General features: G+C 38.0%; 11 protein-coding genes across 11 annotated transcripts; 4 read left to right on the top strand and 7 right to left on the bottom strand.

The window, feature by feature from the left end:
* Positions 1-751: 751 nt before the first annotated feature.
* BDF20DRAFT_796415 (uncharacterized protein) lies at positions 752-1,015 on the bottom strand (the record flags this gene model as incomplete). The annotated part of the gene is made up of 1 exon (XM_053076277.1): positions 752-1,015. A coding segment is annotated over one exon (264 nt), but the record flags the coding sequence as incomplete, so codon positions are not given.
* Positions 1,016-1,281: 266 nt separating this feature from the next.
* On the bottom strand, positions 1,282-2,037 carry BDF20DRAFT_406164 (uncharacterized protein). Its single transcript, XM_053075384.1, has one exon. It carries the CDS (start codon positions 1,907-1,909, stop codon positions 1,355-1,357), a length of 555 nt encoding a protein of 184 aa, XP_052938539.1. The 5' UTR covers positions 1,910-2,037; the 3' UTR covers positions 1,282-1,354.
* Positions 2,038-2,106: 69 nt separating this feature from the next.
* Positions 2,107-2,925, bottom strand: BDF20DRAFT_816825 (HSF-type DNA-binding-domain-containing protein; the record flags this gene model as incomplete). The annotated part of the gene is made up of 3 exons (XM_053077196.1): positions 2,107-2,482; positions 2,568-2,720; positions 2,783-2,925. 3 exons carry the CDS (start codon positions 2,923-2,925, stop codon positions 2,107-2,109), a joined length of 672 nt encoding a protein of 223 aa, XP_052938538.1.
* Positions 2,926-3,436: 511 nt separating this feature from the next.
* BDF20DRAFT_861507 (uncharacterized protein) lies at positions 3,437-4,404 on the top strand. The gene is made up of 3 exons (XM_053080581.1): positions 3,437-3,798; positions 3,872-3,888; positions 3,998-4,404. The coding sequence occupies exons 1-3, from the start codon at positions 3,764-3,766 to the stop codon at positions 4,156-4,158; spliced, it is 213 nt and encodes a 70-aa protein (XP_052938537.1). The 5' UTR covers positions 3,437-3,763; the 3' UTR covers positions 4,159-4,404.
* Positions 4,405-4,983: 579 nt separating this feature from the next.
* On the top strand, positions 4,984-7,009 carry BDF20DRAFT_834226 (uncharacterized protein; the record flags this gene model as incomplete). Its single annotated transcript, XM_053078722.1, has 4 exons — positions 4,984-5,130; positions 5,217-5,330; positions 5,474-6,489; positions 6,604-7,009. The coding sequence occupies 4 exons, from the start codon at positions 4,984-4,986 to the stop codon at positions 7,007-7,009; spliced, it is 1,683 nt and encodes a 560-aa protein (XP_052938536.1).
* A 968-nt stretch (positions 7,010-7,977) lies between these two features.
* On the top strand, positions 7,978-9,335 carry BDF20DRAFT_834225 (uncharacterized protein; the record flags this gene model as incomplete). Its single annotated transcript, XM_053078721.1, has 5 exons — positions 7,978-8,082; positions 8,637-8,714; positions 8,856-8,910; positions 8,997-9,114; positions 9,164-9,335. 5 exons carry the CDS (start codon positions 7,978-7,980, stop codon positions 9,333-9,335), a joined length of 528 nt encoding a protein of 175 aa, XP_052938535.1.
* A 118-nt stretch (positions 9,336-9,453) lies between these two features.
* BDF20DRAFT_861500 (protein-tyrosine phosphatase-like protein) lies at positions 9,454-12,760 on the bottom strand. The gene is made up of 6 exons (XM_053080580.1): positions 12,738-12,760; positions 12,138-12,667; positions 11,368-11,987; positions 10,991-11,183; positions 10,542-10,915; positions 9,454-10,445 (listed from the first exon to the last, which is right to left on the bottom strand). The coding sequence occupies exons 2-6, from the start codon at positions 12,607-12,609 to the stop codon at positions 9,633-9,635; spliced, it is 2,472 nt and encodes an 823-aa protein (XP_052938534.1). The 5' UTR covers positions 12,610-12,667; positions 12,738-12,760; the 3' UTR covers positions 9,454-9,632.
* Positions 12,761-14,678: 1,918 nt separating this feature from the next.
* On the bottom strand, positions 14,679-15,965 carry BDF20DRAFT_911800 (uncharacterized protein; the record flags this gene model as incomplete). The annotated part of the gene is made up of 2 exons (XM_053083878.1): positions 14,679-15,510; positions 15,604-15,965. The coding sequence occupies 2 exons, from the start codon at positions 15,963-15,965 to the stop codon at positions 14,679-14,681; spliced, it is 1,194 nt and encodes a 397-aa protein (XP_052938533.1).
* Positions 15,966-16,158: 193 nt separating this feature from the next.
* BDF20DRAFT_905485 (GTP cyclohydrolase 1 type 2/Nif3) lies at positions 16,159-17,482 on the top strand (the record flags this gene model as incomplete). Its single annotated transcript, XM_053083168.1, has 6 exons — positions 16,159-16,252; positions 16,387-16,478; positions 16,576-16,729; positions 16,819-16,995; positions 17,084-17,251; positions 17,331-17,482. The coding sequence occupies 6 exons, from the start codon at positions 16,159-16,161 to the stop codon at positions 17,480-17,482; spliced, it is 837 nt and encodes a 278-aa protein (XP_052938532.1).
* A 166-nt stretch (positions 17,483-17,648) lies between these two features.
* On the bottom strand, positions 17,649-19,402 carry BDF20DRAFT_905484 (acyl-CoA dehydrogenase/oxidase; the record flags this gene model as incomplete). Its single annotated transcript, XM_053083167.1, has 7 exons — positions 17,649-17,797; positions 17,879-18,360; positions 18,441-18,682; positions 18,756-18,878; positions 18,997-19,097; positions 19,163-19,260; positions 19,320-19,402. 7 exons carry the CDS (start codon positions 19,400-19,402, stop codon positions 17,649-17,651), a joined length of 1,278 nt encoding a protein of 425 aa, XP_052938531.1.
* Positions 19,403-19,899: 497 nt separating this feature from the next.
* On the bottom strand, positions 19,900-20,786 carry BDF20DRAFT_816483 (WRB/Get1 family; the record flags this gene model as incomplete). The annotated part of the gene is made up of 5 exons (XM_053077154.1): positions 19,900-20,018; positions 20,096-20,278; positions 20,356-20,425; positions 20,518-20,628; positions 20,703-20,786. 5 exons carry the CDS (start codon positions 20,784-20,786, stop codon positions 19,900-19,902), a joined length of 567 nt encoding a protein of 188 aa, XP_052938530.1.
* Between the last annotated feature and the right edge of the window lie 1,434 nt (positions 20,787-22,220).

Below are 22,220 nucleotides of genomic sequence, written 5' to 3'. Positions count from 1 at the left end.
GGATATGACTATTAGTAGTTTGCGCAGAATTTTAAACCCTGCTCCTAGAGATTATCAAGAGCCCAGTGAGGATGATAAAGCCTTGATGGAAAAGATTGCCCATACCATGGGCAGTAGTGCTCATAGAGGAGGATGCTGTAACCATTAAGGCATTTGCCAAGAGATAAACAAGTGATTGCTACTTTTTCCCCCTTCATCGCTCGGTCATTTTAACGTTTTCATCAAAGCTATCATTGTAATCATAGTAATGTATCCTTTCATCATTTTCCCTTCTCATTGATATTGACAAGCATACAGAATAAATTGAACAACCCCCCTCTTTTGACATTCGACATCTAGTGTTACGCTATGTTTATTTCGTGATCCATAGGCGTATGAAAGCAGTTTAACCATTAGTTATTGAATAATACTATTTTGAAGATTGCTTCATAGTGATGCGGATAAAGAAGCACAGGTGTCTGAGTGTGTCCAAAGGAGTTCGCGTAAACCCATTCTTTATGTATAAGTGCGTGTGTATGTGTACAAGTGTGTATGTATGTTTTTTTCAAAATTATCATACATGGAGTCCAACAATGCATGATTAATTTCCCCCTCCTCTAGCGCCAATGACAATATGTTGTTGTTGTTGTTGGTGTTGCTGTCTATTATTATTGTTATTACGTTGACCACCACTACCGCCGCCACGACCTCCTCCACGGCCACGGTTATTATTATAATTATTGTTCTTGTTATAGTTATTACGGAATCTTTGCTGTCTTTGTCTATCTTCATTTTCTTTCACCATATCAATAATTTCTTCTGGCACATTCAGATATTTGATTGTATTGCCTCGAATATAACATTCGGGTAATCGCCAAAATTTATCTCCTTCTGCTGATGTTTGAATGACTTCACGTAGGGTTAAATTCATCCAGTTGTCACAGTTGACAAGATGACCATTGAATGTTTCTCCTGATTTGAGCTCGACGAGCATGGGGTGACCTGCTGCAGTGTGTAAAAGTGAAAGAGGAAGCATGATTATGATTTTTCCGTCAACTGGATCAATAGAGTGGTTGACAAGAAGAACAAACGATGGTATACCAATGGGGTTAGTAATCTGTCATAGTCAAACAAAACATGGGCCAAAAAATTGTAAGATTGAAAGATCCATATACCTTTTTAGTCTATTATTTGGCAAATGTCAAGTTGTTGAAAAAAGAGAAAGAAAGGTGCAATATGGTATTTGAGAACAAATTTTACGTCACGGGCAAGCAGGGAAAAAAAAAAAAAGAAAAAGAAAAAGACGGAATTCTTTGAAATCATTATAGCAGTTCGTACTATAACAAATGGTAGAAAAGGTTTTTTTTTAAATAGTTCAAGAAAAACCATTGATAGTGTCATTAATATTTATAGAATTGGTTGTAGTAGTATTATAAGGTGGCATCATAAATGCTTGTTGTTGCTGTTGTTGTTCCGTAGGCATAGCGACTGCAGATGGCGGTAGAGGGCTTGTGGGTGGTAATAAGGGACTTGCCATCACGGAAGACGGACTCGTAGGTTGACGCAAGGGACTTGCTAAGGCAGATTGATAGCTGAGGGCAGGCGAAGTAGGGTGCAAATGAGGAGAATAGATACCTAGTTGATTTGTTTGAACATATAGTTGTTGGCGCTGCTGCTGCTGCTGTTGTTGTTGTTGCTGCTGTTGTTGTTGTTGTTGTTGTTGTTGTTGTTGTTGTTGCTGTTGCTGATTAGTTAATCGAGGTGAAGAGGATGGAGTAGTGACGGATAAGGGCGAGTTCAAAGTTGAAGTGCTATCGTTAATATTCAAGTAAAATTGATTATTACGATTGTTCGTATTGATATTTGGCTGTGGTTGTTGTTGCGGTTGTTGAAATGGTGAATGAGGCGCATTATTAAAATTGTCCGTCATATTATTGGAAGTAGGAATAGAAGTAGAGGTAGTAGTAGGGTCTGCGGATGTGATAAAAATAGGTGGAGGTCTATCAGGGTCTTGTTTAACAGGATCCAGTATATCTATATTTTGCTGAAAAGGTACTGTTCAATCGATAATTTATATGCTGCGTTAGAAAAAAACCTTACAAGACTTGACCAATACATGCAACGACTTTATATGTACTTACAAGATCCATATTGCTTTGTCATAAAATCTAATACATCTTTCATCATTTGCTGTTGCAGAGTTTGTTTCCTTCTCGTTTCTGTTAACTCCTGCATCACTACTGCTAGATTTTCTTGTAGATGATTTATTTTCTGCAGCATATCTGATTGAGTCATTTGTAACATTGCCATATGTGAGCTCGAATCGTCCGATAATCCTCTTCTACTGGCGTCATTCGCTTGCGATTCTATTGTTTTACGTTTGATCTCATCTAATAGATCTGCCCTATTCCTTAAGAATTTAGGATGACTGAATTCCCATATCTGGTTCTCTGCTAAAGTACGATGGCCTCTAGGAGATTTATTCACTTTATGAAAACCGTACCTAGTAAAAAGAGAAGGATTGATAAGCATTTAGTAAGCAGAATGATTTTGGAATGACATCAATTTTTGTCTCTTGAAAACGTTACATATTCAATTGCCTCACAAAACTACTGAAATTATTGTGTTTAAAGTGCTTTGGCAAGACGTCACGAGAGAATTCTGTTATATTACAAACGATAAACGACATGCCTGTATAAGTCCAAGCAATTAAATGTTGATATTGAGTATCTACAACCATACTATATCAAATAAGAAAGTGAGTGTTTATTATTTGTAACCAAACGAGAAACTTTTTCCTTACTTGTATAATTTATGTACAAATGTATTTCCACCATTGGCTTTTCCAACGCTATTGGTAGTTGTGTTAGGCGATGAGGAAGGTGATGACGGTGAGGGTGACGCTTGACGCTGTGTTCCTAATGAAGATGGAGGCTGTAAGGTCATTTGGTTCGAAAAATTATTTTGCAGCTGATCCCAATGACCGCAAGTGGATACACTATCATGACGGGCGACTGAGGTTGGAATCGTGGCCGCTGATGGTGAGACTAAAGGTGAATTTAAAGGTGACGAAGACGATCCTCGACCTGAAGAGACTGAACTACCGCCAGTAAAGTGAGTATTGATGCCTAACGACTGAGAAGATATAGTCCCTTCATTCATTCTATTTATTTCAAATCTCTGAAAGCTTGTAATTGATAAAGTTGGATAGTCGTTTTACTGTTACAAATAATGGATAAATGGTCAATACAGAAAGAATTGGTATACAAATAAATAAACGAGAAATCAAAGAAATGATAAAAGGTGTTAGTGGAATAATTAAACCCGAACTGGGCAAGCTATAAAAAAAAATAAGAAAATACGAATTCTAACTACGATCGTCCAATGACTGGCTGTAATTGTGGAAATGAATCCACTTTCACTGCTTCAGCTAAGCCAAGGTTTTCTATTTTATGGTTTTTTTTTCTTTTTTTTTTTTTGAACTCTTTACTTGTAAAACTTCAACATTTTTACAAAATGAAGGCACTCAAACATGCATTGTTCAATATGTCAAGGTTTTATAGACTACATTCTGCTCTTAAAGGTCTATTCTAGCTGCAAACAGATGATCATTTCCATATCATACCATAACGGCATGAACCTGCACAATGTGCAGTAAGTGGCAACTTTCGGCCTTTTAAATATACACAAGTTTCACATTCATCGTTGCTCCAGTACACATTGTACAATCTTTCATGCTTCCCTGAAGCTACTCTATCAGCAAAACAATAAATCTATAAAAATCATGCAAAATTCACCAAGAGGCGTATTAATAGGCTGGTAACTTTTAAGGGTTTAAAGTGAATGGAAAAGGCTATCTATTTAAGACATATTAACACCCCACACTTTGTAGGACCTCCGTTGCTGCATGTAAGTTTAACTGATCTCAATACTTTCAATGTGGGTTTTCGATGATGGAATTTGGCACAATTTCTTCCAGTTGTTACGAGTAAAAATAGTTAAATGATGATTTTTTTAGGTGCTTTGGGTGCTTATATCTTCGGTAAACAATATACTCTCAACAAATTAAGAGACTATACCATAGACAATTCAGTGACATCTAGTCGAAGAGATGAAGAGGGAGACCAGAAGCTTAACAAGGAAGGAGAGTTCCGTCGTTCAGTAGACAGACGTCTTTAATAGTAAAAGCTACGATATGAAAATGCGTCGGATGTAGTTTTTCTAATGTAAAGTACCCCACATGATAGGGACCTTGATTGACAGTGAGTCAAATGTGTGCAGAATACTGCAGCATGACTTGGGATTATGGAAGAAGAAATCTAAAATAAAATGTTGCAAATTTGTTTCAATAGAGCCAACTACTCTTTATTTTAACATGCCTACTCGTAAGGCCCCTTTTCTGCTTTCTGTCTTTTGACTTTAGAACTATTGTTAACATCAAATTGTTGGTCAAAATGAGGGAAATTCTCCAGTATTCACGCTCTACGCCCTTAGTGATAAAAACGAACTATTTCTGAGACCATAGTAGTTGGTCAATCAGCTTTTATTTGTAGTATATAGATGGAACGCATTCCCTTTGACACTACTGGGTTGATTTGGTAACGTCATCCTATTGGCAGCACTGAACTTACAAATGATATTTCTATGGGTGTGCAAAAGCAATCCACAAAACGTAATTGATGGTCGCGGCCTTTCTATTTTACCAATAACCCTGGAGTTTTGTGTTGCACTAAATCGGCAATTTTTTTTTTTCTTGAAAGTCATCACCACCCACCCCCACTTTTTAAGCCTTCCTATTTCTTCCATTAATCCCAAGCGTTTAAGGATTCCATTCTTTTCTTCTCCTAAAGGTTCCTTATATTTGTCATTTTTCATCATTGAAAGCTTAATTCTATTTCTCGTCGCTATCCATTAATTTGACGAACTATCAAGTCAAGTCTCTATTATACAACTTGTTAAGTCCATTATAAGAAAAACAGAGTAACAACAACTGTAGTAGCGAACATGGCCTTCCGATTCAACTGGCCTGAATTTGAACACGAGTTTTACGATGAGGCCAAAAGCCAACTTGAAATGGCTTTGAATAAGAGCAACAAGCCCTCTGTTATTGTAGACCATATAACAGTAAAAGAATTGCACATGGGTACAAAGGTAGAATTGATGCCTCTATTTATTTTTGCCTAAAGAAGTTAAATTTTCGTGCATAACGAAAACTTACATACAAATTTATCCTACAGCCACCCGATTTAGAGATTTTAGAGATTGGAGAACTTGGCAATGACAAGTTTCGAGGTATATTCAAACTCACATATGCTGGTGACGCCCATATCGAAATTCAAACCAAAGTTCAGGTAAAGCTATACATAGACCCATACTCTTCCGATGCATGGAAAAAAAAAATGACTCATAAGAATAATTTTTTTTTTTTCTGTGCTATCCGTTTGTTTATCATCTTCTTGAACAATATACACAACACACAAACCAAAACAAATAGGCAAATCCTTTGCATGCAAAACAAAAGTCAAATGCTTCTTTATTACCTCGACACGGTCGACCTTCTATTTTAGCAGCAGATCAACCGTTAGTGGTGCCCATGACCCTGCGTATTAGCGATCTCAAACTTCGTGGCATTGTTGTCTTAGTTGTTTCTAAAACCAAAGGTGTGACGTTGGTCTTTAAAAACGATCCACTCGAAAGCATCCGTGTCAGTTCTACTTTTGACAGTATTCCTATTCTACGTGAATTTCTACAGCGTCAGATTGAAGTTCAATTAAGAAACACTTTCCAAGAGGATTTACCGTTAATGATACACAATTTGAGTATCCGATACATTCAGTCAGAGGAAGAAAAGAAGAGAAAACTAAAGCAAGAAGAGAAGTTAAGAGAGAATCAACAAAAATTAGCAGCATCACGGCAAGAGCAAGATCGACTGTCGATCTCTTCCTCAAGCACACCATTTCACCACCTCCAACAGCGTCCATCTACAGTATCAGCTTATAGTAGTAATTCTTATACGTCAAATGCATCTTCTGTGCTAACTCCGAGTTTAAGAACAGCATCAATACAACGTACAACACCTTCAAGAGCCAACAGCCAGAATGTCACTTGTAGCAGCTTGCCAGAACTAGATTCCAGCTACTCGTCTGCACTGTCGCCACAGTCTCAGCCCACATCCGTCTACACTCCTGTTATGGGATCCTTCGACTTGTACAATTATAAGGAACCTAGTGACGAACTGAATCATGGCTTCAATATGGACTACCTGTCTGCTATGTCACCACCAGCACCCATTCCAACTATTTATTATGGCTCTTCTTTTGAGGATAGTGCCAGTTATGATCAGTCCATCGAATTTAGCGATGAACATCTTTACAAAATGATACCTTCTTCCATACCAATGACAGCTGCTAATTTATTCACACACAACCGCCAACAACAATTTCAACAACAACAACAACAACAATACTTTGCTGCAGGACAACTTGGTATTCATTCTCATCCTATGATGATGTACTCTCCTACATCAGCCATATCTTCTGTCGCGTTATCCCAGTCACAACAACAACAACAACAACAGCAACAGCAACAGCAAGATAGTATGTCCGAATACTCCCTAACGCATAGCTCCATGTTTTCAGCATCGAATGAGATCGAAACTACATCACCTAAAGATCTTTTTGCAGATGAAGATCCGGATGCTCCATGGTACGCTATTGAAGGGCCCGAACTTAGTTGTTACAACAAAAAGACATCCTCTCTGTTAAAAAATCTTATTCTTGAGCCTGTTATTCTGGATCCTTCAGACGAAGCCCACAGTACAATGACAAACCAGCTGACAGAATTAACAAAGATAAACTACACTTTATCACCGTTAACAGAAACTATTTCTCACTGTACATTCCGCAGTTTACCGTACGCTAGAAATAATACCACGATGAGTGAAAGACAACATCATTCCACACTAAGTCCTAAAAGAAAGATACCAAAAAGACGTGTAACAAGATTGAATATCACCATTCCGCAGCTGTGAAAGAAGAAAAATAGCAAATTGAAGCTCCTTTCCCTGTCTCTTACCGCAGCCTAGCATCTTCCTCCTACCCACCTCATTCCTCTCCCTTTTACTTTTCATAGAAAGACTTTTTTGCTCGAACATTTGAGGCTTGTATATTTCCCTTTTTCTCATTATTCAAGTATTTCCTTCTGGCAACTGTACTGTATTTTTCAATAAATTGGAGTTATGCGGTTTATTGTCCAATAAATTGAATGAAACCAGTAGCTGATCTGCTAACAGTTTAGAGTCAATGTTTGCAAAACTTGTAACGTTTAGTCCTGATATATCTCCTTCAAATGAATGTTCGTCAATTCAACATTGGCACTTTGCAGTCCTTGTAGTCGTAAAATCAACAGTCATCAGACTAACGTCCGTAAAAGCAGAAAAGCCTGTTGATTTGAGTTATAATATATAACTCACATAAGCAAAGCCGATCGATATTTGTTGTATCAGAAAGCATTTTTAGCTCAGTAACGATAATGAGATTAAGCTGCTCTATGATGTTGGTTCGAATTGAGTTGTTCAGGTAGTGATTCTCGTATCATGAATGTAGAAACCAACGATAGGAATACCATAGATTAATACATTTTGCTGTTTCTCTTCGTTTCTCAAATCTAAGTTTATTTACTCGTGCATCATTCCCTTGCATTCTTATCTTTATTTTAAAGCTATTACTTTTTCTCAAGTGAATATGATTGCTCTGCTGGCAAGACTTACATCGCTCACAAACCGTTTTGATCAAAGTTTATAATAAGGGGTATACATAATTTTGCTCAACATAAAGTGGACTGATGGAAAATCAAGTGCTAACCCTAAAGAACGATAAAGAACCGGGTGTAATTTCATAGAGTTGCACATAAATAATTATTTCCACTGATCAGCATAAAGGCAATATTCTTGATGAGTATTGCTCATAGAGGGTTGCCCAGAGTGTAAGGCAAATAACAATGGCGATCCTGTTGAATTGTGTACATGCTATCAAATACAAAGTGCATTTGCTTGCATACGGTTGGATGTTTTGGGCAATTCGAGAGATTAAAGTTAATCCTATGGTACGCTGGAATGAAAGCGTTGGCTGTCTTTCAGAGTGCCATTCATAATGTACTGAACTGCAGGATGTACTTTATACGTACGAGTGTTCTAAGCACTGTTCCTGCTTTGCTATTCATCGCTGTCGTCTGTGAAGCTCAAGGTTTTCAGATGCAAACTAACATAATTGCTCTTTAAACCGCTTTGTGTAACTTGAGCGGTTACTCAAACAGGAGTAGAGGGAAGGTTAGAAAAAATAGCTCCTGTAAAATGCCATATGCTGGTAAACCACAGCACTGATTCGACGTTAATGTTCAGTGTCAAGATAGAACAAATGTTGATCTCGTTAGCCGTAATAGATATCAAGTACCTCTGCGCAAGCTTTCTGTGAATTTTTTTTTATTGAATAGTGTTCAAACGAGTTGAAGCCTATGTATCAAATATAACCATGTATGTCTTCTTTGGCTTCAAAGCCCTGGATGATAAACTCAATATCTTTTACAAACAAACTGCAATTTTATAGTCCTTATAGGTGTGTTATACTTATTCCAAACCTTTGAAAAGTCGCTTGTGAAAGATGTTCAAGAATCCTGTACGTGAAGGTGAATTGCTCTCTTCGGGCCATACTTGTAGCTGTCTTGAACGACAATCGCAGGTAACTTCTGTCTGAGTTATTTGTTGACAGCTTCACGATAATGATTCCAGATTACTTTGCATAATCTCCATGTGAAAGCATTTTTATACCAAGTTTTGCCAGTTTTCTAAATAGGCTTTGTCCCTTTTACAATTTCAATAGTTATTCGATGGGGCTTCGAAATGTAATGTTTGTATAATTGTTGATGTAGCAAAGTGTCAGTGCTTACGTTATGAGTGTTGTCCGATAATTTTATAAGACTCGACTTCAACAAACGAAATGCATTCATTTTTTCCAAAAGAGACGAAAGCGTCTGTAGAACAGCGTCAAGGTCAAAATTTCAAACGGATAATGTGACCAGTACTGAGCGCCTAAGTGATGATAGCACATTGAGAGATATAGTTTTTAGCTACGTCTATATGTAAAAGATCGACTATACGTTGAACTACTGCTCTATTTTTTGTTTAAAGCCCTACAAGCAGAGCCTGTCATGATTGCTCTTGCGTTTGCATTAATTATCAGACTATGAACCTTCATTTATCTCGTACTGCTTCACTATACTGTCCCGAAAAAGCTGACAGGACTACAACAATGCAATACAGCAAGCATACACTCACTTACAACTCAGGGAACTATTCGTAAGAGTTCTAAAATATTACATTGCTCCATCTTCTGTTTCTTCATATATATTCTCAACGCTCGCTTACTATCTTACCTTCGACATCATAAAGCAAAAAAACAAACAATTAAGATCTTTTATTGTTCACTCTTAGGATAAACAACGGTATAAGCTTGTCTTTAGAAGAAAAATAAATAAAAAAAGTGTCATAATAGGAAAAAAAAATAAATACGCTGCAGAAACAGCTATATGCATTATAAGCATTACTAGTGATGGCAACCATCCATGCTAGCCATTCCTACTGTAATTACAATAAATATTTACAATGTTTGAAAGTCATTAACAATACTTCCTAATGAAGACAAGGAGGCATTTCCTTCATCTGTAGAGGGTGTTGCAACAGGGCTTGTTGCTGTAATAGAGTTATCGCTGCTATCATCCTCATCATCTCTATTCTCCGATTGCAACTTGACCTGTTGTGGCTGAGGTAGTTGTAATTGATGTGCTTGAGTAGCAATCAAGGGTGATAGAGGCGATGACGTTGGTAAGTAGCCAAACCCTAACAGCCACCATAAAACAGCTTCATAACAAAACACGAATTGTCGGTGGGTCTGCACCATGCTCATTCGCTGTTCTCTGAAACGTCCGATGGTTTCTAGTATTTTGTCCACACGACTTGATGTGTAAAGGTCATTCTCCTGACAGAGACGTTGAATCATGGTATCAATGACACAGAAAGCACCTGAACGTCCGCAACCTGCAGAGCAATGGACAATGACGGGTTCATTGGGTTGCTGGCAGCTACGCTTATGATATTGATCTGTCAGATGAATAAGCTGTAGCAAGCCCACAGGATGGTCTGGAACGCCAAAATCTGTCCAGCCGGTATATTGAAGTTGAGTGATATTTCGTTGTTGCAAAGATGACTGATGGCCATCGTTGTAAGTCATAAGAAATTTGCGGATAATAATGCAGTCATCTTCATCTTCCTGCGTACTATCGTTGCTGCTAAAAGAACTGGCTTTTGAGTTGTATTGAACAAGCTCAGTTGACTCAGATAACAAAGTGATAGAAAATGGGCCATATTGCTGAGGCTTATTCAATGTGGAGGGCCAATATCGATGGCATTTGATCTATTAGCAGCAGTGGAAGTATACATTAATGTGCGTTCTGTAACAGAAGAATTCAGGATTACATTAAAAAAAAAAGAAAAAAAAGAAAAAGTTTACCTTATTCATTTCCATCTCTTGCGTCAGCATAACGATTACATGTGTATTTTCAGCCCATACCATTTCCCAAAAAGAATTAAAGGTAGTTGGTAAGGGCCCTTGTGTAGATATATACCGCCGGTTGCTCTTCAATTCTACGTGACGTTGGTTCATCGTGCGCACAGATGCTTCGCTAAGTAAGCCATCTTCTTCCAGCTGAACTTCTTGCTGTGATTTGGAAATAGAACTTAGTGTAATGTTCCTTTTGATAGTGGCAAATTGAATGTAATTGGCGTTGATGTACTTGTCGTCGTCTGCGCAACGTTGAGACCCGCCAGTGACATCTTTGTTGTCATTGTTACTTGTAAGACACTTAAGCTTAACTCTCGAGTAATCTAACCAAATAGGAATTTCGAATATTAGAATGGCTGGACCCAAAAGAAAGCAGTAAAGAGAATCCAATCTTTTACCGTAAGGCCAAATGTTGTTGTACCGATTTAATGCCCCTTTCTCGATACCGGAAACGATACTGAAAGGAAAATAATCTTTACTTGTTGTTTCTGTTCTGGAGAGATCGGGCACATTGCCTAAGCAAACTGCAGGCTGTGAGGAATGATACTTCATTACGGTCGATAGCCTTTTTTGTTCAGTACGTTCCAGCTCCTACTCAATGATATCACAGATGATGTCGTTTGATCAGCGTTGTACAAAATGAATGTTTTGGGTAAGTTTACTTTTATTCGGTTATTTTTCCAATTGTGCAACAAAGGCATCAAAAAAAAAAAAAAAATCATCCTCTTTCTGGGCCTGTTTTTTTGCTTCTTTTGAAATTCTAAACTACACCTACCTCGTACGCTTGAGCTAGTTTTCTAGGGCCTCGATCAGGGTGCATTACGTCCTTTAACCAACTGGGCAACATAAAATAGCCTTGAAAGTCGACTGAACTGCCTCCCAAGCCATATCTAGGAAAATAAAGAGGCGGAGTAAGAGAAGTTGCGTTGAACGGCGAAGTCATATCATATGCATTGCTAATATTGGGCACAAGAAGTGCTCCATTTCTATTTTCTACGCCTTCGGGTAATCGAATAGAGAATCTTTCTTGGAGCGGGCCATGCGACAATTCGAGATTTTGCCTGATATTGTCGAAAAACGGATTTACATTATGAGGATTGCTCATGGTGGTCCTCGAAGCATTAGGAACGGATGATGACTCTGCTGCCACTGAAGCGTTAGCAGGATAGGTTGATGATGATAAAAAAGACGGTCGCATGAGGATAGAAGTTGGTAAGGCTGGTATGAGACGAGGTATTGTCGTTGTGGCTGCCTGTGCTGCTGCCGTGGTCGCTTTCTTAACCATAGGCGATTCTAATGTGGATGATGAGGGTCTTTTCATTGATTTGTTCAATGATTCAAGTCGTACAAACTGACATTGATCTGGATAGAATTGACTGAATTTATCAAAACCTCCTATTTTTTTTTTCCAAAAGTACAAGCCATGTTATTAGTACATGATTTCTTAAGTTCTGTTTAAGGTTTGCACTATATTGAAAGAACTCTATAGAAACTTCCAAATACTTCTGAAAGCGAGAATTGAATAAAGTTGCTACTTTGTTTTACCTTGTAAATAATTTAGTTGATTCTTGTATCCATACTGTCTCAATTTGGACCCTAACAAAATGGCAGTCGCCGAGTTACCAGAATCACTCGGTTTATAAGATGCGTGATCATAAAAAACGATGTATTCCGCAGATTGCCATCCTTGTCGAAATCGTTCAGGCGCATGATCCAGTTCAGTTATCGCTTCACATATCTTTTCCAAAGTATAAGAGGGACGTTTTAATAATACGGAAGGAATAGATATATGAATAGAAGACTGAATTCGATTCTTGGAATAGAATGAAAATGATCTAACATCAATTAATAGTATCTTGTTCTTCTTATTGTTGCTGTTGGTATTATTGCTTTTTTGATTGTTCAATAGCTCGTTTAGGAAATCACAATCAATGGGTGTCAAGTCTTCTAAATGCTGCTGTCGGTAGATTGTTGTTGGCAAAGAGAATGAGGTTGAGTGTCCGTTAGACCAACCCATGGCAGATGAGTTTTGATGGCGTGCTTGTAATGCATTAAGAAATTCTTGATGGATGCTAGTAGGTGTTGTAGTTGCAGCAGCAGATGTTATATTATTATCGTTAATATTACTGTTGGTATTTCGATTAGTGAAGTGGAGAGCAGTTGCTGCAGCAGTTACTGCAGGTGAAATCCTTGACAACGATGATGATGAATGGGGTTGCAAAGGTGAATTATTAGATGATGTAGAATTTGTGTCACTGTTATAATCGCTGAAATACCATGTGGGTGATTCAACTTTCAGGCTCATTTTTAGTAAAAAAAATAGTTGAAAAGAAAAAAGATTAATAAGTTAGTTGTTATGTAAATGCAGTAAAATATAGAAATGATAGAAATCAAAAAAAAAGAAAGGAAAGTTACAAATAAAGCGTTTAAAGCACCCAAAAATAGACGTTTATATATTCCAGGCTTTTCTATCCAGGTTGAGTAAATTTATTTCGTTGCCAGCTGCATTTCAAAAGTAAAACGTCATTTTTACCTTTTGTTGTTTTTTTTTTTTTCGGTTGACTGCATTACAGTTTTTTTCATTTGCCGGGGGAATCTTTCAAAAAAGGGATCAGTGTGTTCATTCCCCTTGATCGGCCAATCACAATTAACAAACAATATTTGCTTTTTATTCCTCGCTATTTGTTCCAAAATTACTGTTCACGTATTCTAAACATTCTAGAAAACTTCAAGCCTTTTTTGGAACGTCGATTCAATTTCATTTTACATCTTCTTTATCGCATCAGGCATATATTAATGTTTGAAAGGATAGTACTTTCGCATCGCGTCTTTGATTTTCAACAAGTAGACAGTTTAAAGATGCCCAGCAATTCCAGAATTGCATACAAATAGTAGATGTTCAATCTCATCAACACTTTAAACTCAATAGTACATGTATGTCACTTTACTCGACATCTTTAGGTTACATTTTCAGAAAACTGACCAATAGATGAAAAGTATTGATAGACATTTTCGTCAATGTTGAAATACTCTTTTCTGCGGTACTCAATATATTTTAACCCAAGATAGTAAAGTATAACAAACGTTGAGCGAGTGAAGAAATTAGGTTTAAGTAAGAGACTTTTTATTGACGCATGTTTTCGTCTAATGAAGTAACTCCTAGGCCTTTCTATTGTTCTCTAAAACAGGTTACTTACTTATATACGATGTCGAGTAAACTAATTATCTGACATTTTATCGGATAAAGACCCTTGCTACTTGGGGAATACAAAGGGAAAAAATAACCTTTCAGCAGAAAGAAAAATAGTAAGTATGAGCCGTCCTTTGTCAAAAAGCAAGAATAGATCTCCGTTTATTTCGTTGACTGGACAATGCTTTTCGAGACAAGCATGATGCAATTCTTTGGTTCTCATAGTTATCAACTATATAGATATGTCGTTTTAAGTATTTCCTTTCCTCTTCAATTTATTCCACTTATGAAGACACATAGTTACAAGCTATCAAACCGCCAAGCATGCCATTCTTCAGTTCGACTGCTATCTTGTCAAGCATGTTCCTATGTTTGTCGTAATACAAATCAAACACCTATTATCCCTTCTCAATGATGATATATTAAATTGAGACCTGTTACATTGGCATTCTCTTGCATTGGCCTTTTTGTAGAAACGGTGATAGAGTAGCGCCGATAGCATCCATACTTTGAGCGTTTTAGCTAAGATTCCCTTGAACGAAGAATGCTCACGTCCTGTCGTTATATACTTTTCCTGACGCATTTCGTTATTGACCTATATCTCAAGTAACAGTGATCGTCATCTACGGGTAGAATATTCTATTTATCAACATTTAAATTGTCATCATGCAAATTGAACTGTTTATCTATGCTAAGACTGCACTTATTGCGTTCCTTCCTCCTTTGCAACCGTAATATTTGTAATCTATCCATTTATGATAGAGATGTTCTGTTTATTTCCAGTAAAAAATACTTTAAAAAAAGAAATAAACATAATTTGTACGTAATCGATAAAATAAAAAAAAAAAAAAAAAGAAAGAAAAAAGAGAAAGCCTAGTAGCATCTCTTTTCTATATTCAACGGAGACGACGGAACTGGTCACGATTATGTTCAAAGAAATCTTCCAAATGGCGAGGATGACGTCCCAGAGCCTTTTGCAAATCTGAGGTCGTTTCTTCGGTGTGCCCAGCATCAGCCAGACGCCAAAATTCTAGCAATCCATAAATGACATTATCATTCAAGTAACGACCCAGAGGGAAAGTATAGTGACTTTGATGAGACGATCTAGATTCACTATCGCTGATACTAGCACCGACTTGGCTGCTACGTTGCTGTTGCTCTGCTTCATCGACAAAGAGTTGCAGGAACTCTTTATCTGACATTCCGGGTCTAGCTCTGAAGCGATTATCGTTATGAATTTCTTTAAGGTACTTTTGCAAGGTAGCAGCATCGATTTCTTCAAACTTTAAGGGGTGCCCCAATTGTAGACTCTTTTCCATGGATCGAGTCAGTTGATGAGGTGATATTGTTTCTTCACCCGTGAAGCAAAATAATAGTTGATTTTTCTTTCGCAAGTTAGCAACGATGGATTGAGCAAGATTTGCATGGTTTCCGGCTTGACGTCGTTGTTCAGAGCCTTTTTCACCAACCGACAAGTTATAAACAGCATCCACCAAATCACCTAGATCAATGGAGGTCCATCGGCAGTCTTTGCGGATAGGAAGTTGCACCTTATTTTTATCAGAGATCATGGGGCCAAAATAGTAGAAAAATTGATGCCACATGCCGGAACGGAAAATACAACAGTTGTCCTTGCCAAAGACGCTTCGTAATTCTTGCTCGAGCTGATAGAAAGGATAAAGGCTTGAATAATGATGCTTGTGCTTTTCAACGTGATCAATGCCTTGACTAATGGACATGATAAATAGTTAGAAGAACTATTCGTTAGATGGAATAAGAAAAAAAAAAAGAAAAAAGCATGCACAACAGTGAAGACTTTACTAAGAAAACAAAGCAACGTAATCCACTTTCTCCTTTTTGGCTTGTTCCATCATCATTTTACCGGCCATATACGCCATTGAGTCGTTTTCTGGCAAGAGCATCATGTAGGAGACGCCACGTAAGGCTGCTTTAAGGATGTCGGGATCGTTATAGTTGGGAATTTCCATCACTTTAGCACCCATACGCTCCAATTCTTCCATGCCTTGACGTTCACGGCATAGTAAACGGAATTCAGTCTTTTCTCGGAATTCTTCATTGACACTACTGCGTCGGTTCCATTCCTCGAGGAAACGGTAGGCCAGAGCATAGCCAAGAAGAGAGTCAACATTGGTAATCAAGATAGCGTTCATGTGATGAGACATTTTCTGTAGATATGTGTGTAGATGACTTTAGTAAAAAATAAATGTTATTTTGCTAGATACTTGTGTGTTCTTTTTATATGGGTTTCGAAGGCAGCTTGTTCAAAGTGAGGGAAGCAAAATTATGCCAATTTTCGCGTTCATTTCTAACCTTGTTCAACACTTGCTTTCTTTTTTTTCTTTCAAGTTTTCAAACATGTCTTTGTTATCAAAAGTTGCACGTTGCATGAAAAAAATAGCTCCTTTGGAGCTTGCTGAGACCTCATGGGATAATGTTGGCGTTCTTGTGGGTAAAAATTCTTTGTAGATGGCACATGGACAAGACGCGAACTCGTCAGATGGTTGTTTGTGCCCATGCCGAATGCAACTTTTACTTTTGACTCATCTGCTCACCCGCTTTTCATTCTATTTTATGGATGAACAGAGCCACCTTATCCGTGCCCCAAACAGAATAAAGTCTTGTTGACGATCGATCTTACACCTCAAGTTCTCAATGAAGCACTTAGTGATTCCAAGGTAAAATAGGACACACAACGATGACAAACTATTGAGGAGCTTTGGCACCTAAACTTAGCGTTCGCTCGCCCCCCTTTAAATACATAACGCTACATAGATTGGCACCATTGTATCCTATCATCCTCCCATTTTCCGTGCCATGAAACGCCTGACCTCCGAGGATGTTAAACAGGATATTGTTTTGAAAGCCATTGCCAAAGGTGTGGGTATCTACTCACCGCACACAGCTTGCGATAATTGCGTCAATGGAGGTAAATGAAGCACCGAGTTTTTTTGTTTTTTTGTTTTTTTTTTTGTAAACGAGAAAGAGATTTACATCATTCTAATCCACATAAACCAGTCAATGACTGGCTTGCTAGCGGACTCGGTAAAGGCTCTGCACAACCCATCACTCCTGCTGAAAACCCTCCTGCTGGACAAGAAGAATCAGGTTCAGGACGTATCTTTACATTCGATGAGCCTACACAACTCACGACGATTGTTGACCGTGTCAAGAAATTGATTGGATTACCTTATAGTAAAGTTTGATTGTGAAAAAGAAAAAAGCTATTTTGCTAACCCTGTTGAACAGTTCATCCTCTTATTCGACCATTTTATTCATTTAGTTCGTTTGGCTACGAATGACAAGAATCAAGTAGTCAGAACTGTCGCCATTTGCGCTGGCTCAGGTTCTTCGGTTTTGAATTCTGTTGATGCTGACCTTTATTTCACAGGTGAAATGGGTCATCATGATGTATTGGCCGCCTTGGCTAAAAATACAAGCGTCATTCTCTGTAAGTGTTTGTAGTAAACAAGGTTGCAACGACGTCATATTTTTCATTTGTCTAAAACTACCACTGGTTCTTATCCTAGGCGAACACTCAAACACTGAACGTGGCTATCTGTCTGCTGTTCTGAAGCCTGCTTTAGAAAAAGCATTGGCTGATGAAAAGTCAGAGGAAGGAGAGGACTCTATTGAGGTTCTTGTATCTCAAGTAGATAAGGATCCTTTAGAAGTTGTTTAACAAAATGGGCGGATTCAAATAGAATTCCCCTGCATTTTTTTATTCTTTTATTTTATTGCAAACACATGCTGTCTTTTGGGGTACTTTTTGACTACCTATCAACCTAGTCAACATCGTGGTTCATCTATATTTATATATCAGTTATATTTCTGACGGGGGGAATCATTTATTTGTATTTAGTGCCAATAATTTTTGCAATGGTTTGTAGTTGAATGTTGTTTGTGCCTTCGTAAATAGAACCAATTTTAGCGTCTCTGTAGAATTTCTCTACACCCGTTTCTCTCACAAAACCATTGCCACCCATCCACTCAACCGCTGTTAAAAAAAAAAAAAAGAACAGTTAGTTAGAATACGATGCCGATCAATGCATACAAGTAAGAAAAGGGGATGAGTTACCATAAGATGAAGCCTTTTCGGCGACCTTAGCAGCCTTCCATTTAGCCATGGCAGCTTCCATAACAAAAGGCTTTCCTTCCTCCTTTAAACGAGCTGCATTGTATGTCAACAACTTGGCTGCTTCAATTTCTACAGCCACCTCAGCAAATTGATGTTGCATGGCTTGGAAACTACCAATAGCCTGTCCAAATTGCTTACGTTCCATCATATAAGGCAAAGCAATATCATAGGCACCTTGAGCACAACCGATCATTTGAGCAGCAATACCAATACGACCTTCATTCAAGGAATCAATGGCATATTTGTATCCTTCACCCACTTTACCCAGAACGTTTTCTTTGGGAATCTTTACATCGTCAAAGTTAAGGACACAGGTGGAGGAGGAACGGATGCCGAGTTTCTTTTCTTTCTTGGCAATTTCAACACCCCATTCCTTTTCTACTACGAAAGCAGTGATACCCTTATAACCTTTCGAAGGATCGCTGATAAGTAAAAAAGTATGTTAGAAAACACAGTGATTCTTCTTATTTCGGTAGCAGTTTTTCTTTGTGATATACTTTACACGTTGGCAAAAATGACAAAAATGCCGGCTTCGGCAGAGTTAGAGATCCACATCTTGCCACCGTTCAAAAGATAGTGGTCACCTTTATCTTCAGCACGTGTTTGGAGAGCAAATGCGTCAGAACCAGCTCCAGCCTCAGAGATACAGAAGCTGCCCACAGTGTCGGTAGCAAGACGGGTGAGATATTTTTCTTTCAGTTCAGGTGTGCCCCATTTACGAATCACAGTATTGGTCAACGTATTCTGAAGGGCAGAATGGGGTTGATTGAGTACCCGTGGATTCACGCGCAATACAGCTCTACATTGTTAAACTTACATGGATATCACACAAAGCACTGATAGAGGGATCAATCTTGGCAAGTTCTTCTACAGCCAAGATGGCAGCAGTGAACGAACATTCAGCACCACCATATTCCGCGGGAGTTTCAAGGCCCATAAACTATGGGATGGACATATCAGTAAACAACTCAAGTCTCTTTTGCAGCTAACCCCCTTACAGACACTGCGCGTCCCCTCCTTCTCCTCCTCCCTTTGGACTTTTTGAATGCAATACTTACTCCATTCTCAAACATGGATTTGATAATGTCTTTATTCATCACTTCAGCTTCGTCCATTTCACGAACTTGAGGCTGTACAACTTCACGAGCAAATCTAGATACTGTGATAGAATGGACGTTGATACCTAAGGACGACATCCACTTTTAAAGTAGGTAGGCTACTTACCAGTTTCTTTCAACATGAGTTCTTCTTCCGTAAAAGCTTGCAAGGAAGAAGGAGCCTCATGAGCCGTAGGCACAGAATAAGTTAAAGCAGCATAGTTACTATTAGAAGGCAATAAGTACACGCGCTCATAGAAGGCCAACTCTTATCCGACGCTTACCGTTTGAAGGCTTGACGAGTCACTGAGGTTAGAGGAGTTGCAGTACGAGTAGCAGTAGCCAGACGTTGGGTTAATTTGAACATGTTTATAGCAAAAGAATGAGTCAATGAAGGAAAGCAAGGAAAAAAGAAAGAACGGTTTGAAAATGACAAAACTAAAATAGTTATAACCCTTCGTTTGTGGGGAAAATCAGACGGTTCTCCTCGAATTTTCTCACGGTGAAGACTGACATTTCGACGTGTACAATGTAGCGCACACGCACACACACACACACGCTTCAAGTTATATACACATTTGCCCCGCCCTTTCCGTAAACTTTAACGTTAGTTGCGACTGTTCTTTTTTCTAAAAAAAAAACTCTATAAGCACTCATAGACACTAGCACAAATTGAACGACAATGCGGCAAATGAAAAATCTACTACAGTTAAAAAGGTTACTAGATAGAAAATAGATGGCATGGGAAAGTAAGTGAGTGGCCCTATGAACTTCCCTATTTATTATTACCGCTATTTATAATGATTATGTATATATACAAGATAGGATACTCCATCGTCAGTTATTTCACCTTCCTCAACGTTTTTAAGTTGTCTTTATCTTCTTTTCAGTGGATGGAACGAGAACAAAATCGTTTACTGTGAGTGCTAAAGCCTTGATCATTCTTCTACAAGCTGCAAACCAAATACCAACACTAACCGAGCCTTTTGAAATTAAAATTTCAGTTAGGTGAGTTGCCTTTTCCCACTGTATGTATGCTGATGTTTTATTGTTCTCATACCTTCAGGTGCAGATGGCCATGACAAGAAACGTTGAGCAGGTCCAAACCAACCAGGAGGAAGGTAGAATACAGCACTTTTTCTGAACCATAATACCATGACGACTTGAGATCCATGAACCAAAAACCATAATACAGACTTGACTTTAAGCTCAAAAGCAGCTCTTGAGTATGAAATATCAGAGTCTATCAAGGCGTGAAAGCAAAGGGTTTTAGTTCGACTTTGAGTTGCTTCTCTACTTATTGCTAAAATCGAAGCTTACTTAATTTCTCTAAATCAGCAACTGCTTTATCCAACTTTCTACGTAATTTTGCCCATTTTGAAAACTCATCCTATGTAATTACCCAAAACAGTGGGTTGAAGTTTTTTGGTAAGCTCGAATGGCAATGTTATCATCCTTTTGAATAATACAAAAAGAATTTACTTGCGAACTTGTCTGGCCCAGTTCTGCTTTCAGTCTAAGAACATCTGTCTTCATTTTTTTCTGTTTTGCAACGCGGTTGTCTCTTGTTATTTTCACGTACAGGTCATAGGTCTAATGGCAAATGTTGGAAAATCTGTTAATTCAAAGCTCGATTGAGAAAAGACTTGAGAAAAATAGACACACACAATGGTTGTTATATAAGAGTATCCAAGAAAAAGGATCGATTCTGTTAGCAGCACAAGCAATAGAACAGTTATGGCTAAATACATGTTGAAGACCCTTATACTTTATTCATAGGCAATTCAAGAAAAAAAAAAACAAAAAACAAAACTGAACATCCTTGCTACCACTATGTTCGGAGATGGGAACTTGATTCTATTGAAATGCAAATCCTGAAACCTGTTGGTTAAAATAAATACACAAAATCAGGAAATAGAAACGCATATGCATCTTAGAAAAACCTTTACCCTACAGCTTTCATTTTGTGAGAACTGTTGATGACTGGTTGCCTAAGTTAACAGCTTGTACCATGAAGTTAGATAGGTTGTCAGATGAAACGTAAACTCCTTGCTAGCTTTGAATAATAGGTCAATGACGTTGGGCTATTTGTTGATTGCATAACCGCGTTTCCTTTTCAATTGAATTCCTTGGCCTAGCAACAGAAGTTTAGCATAACAATATGTGTCGTTAGGGCCGATCTTGCAGTAGATAAAAAAACAATAAATAAAGGGAAGTTTTAATTGAAAGTATAAAGCACCAACATTGCCATAGTATGAATGGTGCGAAACAGTTAACAGACAACATCTAGTGTGGTTCAACGCGTGTAATCAAATGAACGCCAGATATATATCAGCAAGCACAATCAAATCATTCCTCATTCAAAACTTCGTACACAACTTAAGTCAGTCTTGTTCATCTTATAGGCCATAGAATAAATTACTCTACTTTCAAGGCTGTTAATATGTGTCGCTGCTGCAGTAAAACAACAGGGACGCATTTGTTAGTCTACCATTGTGGAGATAAAGGCAAATGTAATGTATTTCTCGTAATGCCTACTAAGCTTTGTTGCGGTAGATTATCCACTGTGATCGTTGATTATGAAATCTCGTGAACGTCATAGTCTTCAATACCATTTAACTGTCTGAGCGAATGAATGGTGCAAGCTGAAAATAGTGCTCCATGGTCAGTCATAATGAATACCGGAATTATGAACGAGTAATGGAAACAAAGTCAGAAAGCAACTGAAAGAAGGGTATAATCAACTCTTTTTGTTAATGTGTCTCCTGCCCAGAAGTTTTAGTTAGAGGATTGCTTATTGCTGAAGGAGTTTGAAGCCATGTAAATGCGCTGGTAAGCGCATATACATAGTTTTAAATGCCATTTCATACGTCGGAGAGGTAGTATAACGAATGAATCTTGATTCTTGACTTTATTACCCTTCACTATATTCATGAAAACTATACGAAAAGAAAAGACGCCGTTATCCATGACAATTTTACCGTTTATTTAGATTATGTCTATAATCTGTCTCGACACTGGATAGACAGCTTAGCGTGGTTTAGATGTAATATGGCTTGCAAACTTTGTATCATTCGAAAAGGAGTAAACAAATTATATGTCAAGATGGCCGCAGAAACAAACACTTGCAAATACTATTCGGATTTTTTTTCTAATCATCTTTGTTGCGTTTTTTCCTCGATTGA

Source organism: Mycotypha africana (assembly GCF_025528875.1).
Source record: "Mycotypha africana strain NRRL 2978 chromosome Unknown BDF20scaffold_3, whole genome shotgun sequence".
NCBI lineage: Eukaryota > Fungi > Mucoromycota > Mucoromycetes > Mucorales > Mycotyphaceae > Mycotypha > Mycotypha africana.
This window is presented reverse-complemented; position numbering and strand designations above follow the sequence as displayed.

What these genes read in the sequence shown, in the direction of transcription:
- BDF20DRAFT_406164 (XM_053075384.1), bottom strand. Translation starts at nt 1,909, where the DNA reads ATGACGGACAATTTTAATAATGCGCCTCATTCACCATTTCAACAACCG.
- BDF20DRAFT_861500 (XM_053080580.1), bottom strand. Translation starts at nt 12,609, where the DNA reads ATGGGTTGGTCTAACGGACACTCAACCTCATTCTCTTTGCCAACAACA. An exon ending in TCAACTAAATTATTTACAAG is followed by an intron (nt 11,988 to 12,137) that starts GTAAAACAAAGT and finishes AAAAAAAAATAG; the next exon opens with GAGGTTTTGATAAATTCAGT. An exon ending in AAGAGATGGAAATGAATAAG is followed by an intron (nt 10,446 to 10,541) that starts GTAAACTTTTTC and finishes TGCTGCTAATAG; the next exon opens with ATCAAATGCCATCGATATTG.
- BDF20DRAFT_861507 (XM_053080581.1), top strand. Translation starts at nt 3,764, where the DNA reads ATGCAAAATTCACCAAGAGGCGTATTAATAGGCTG.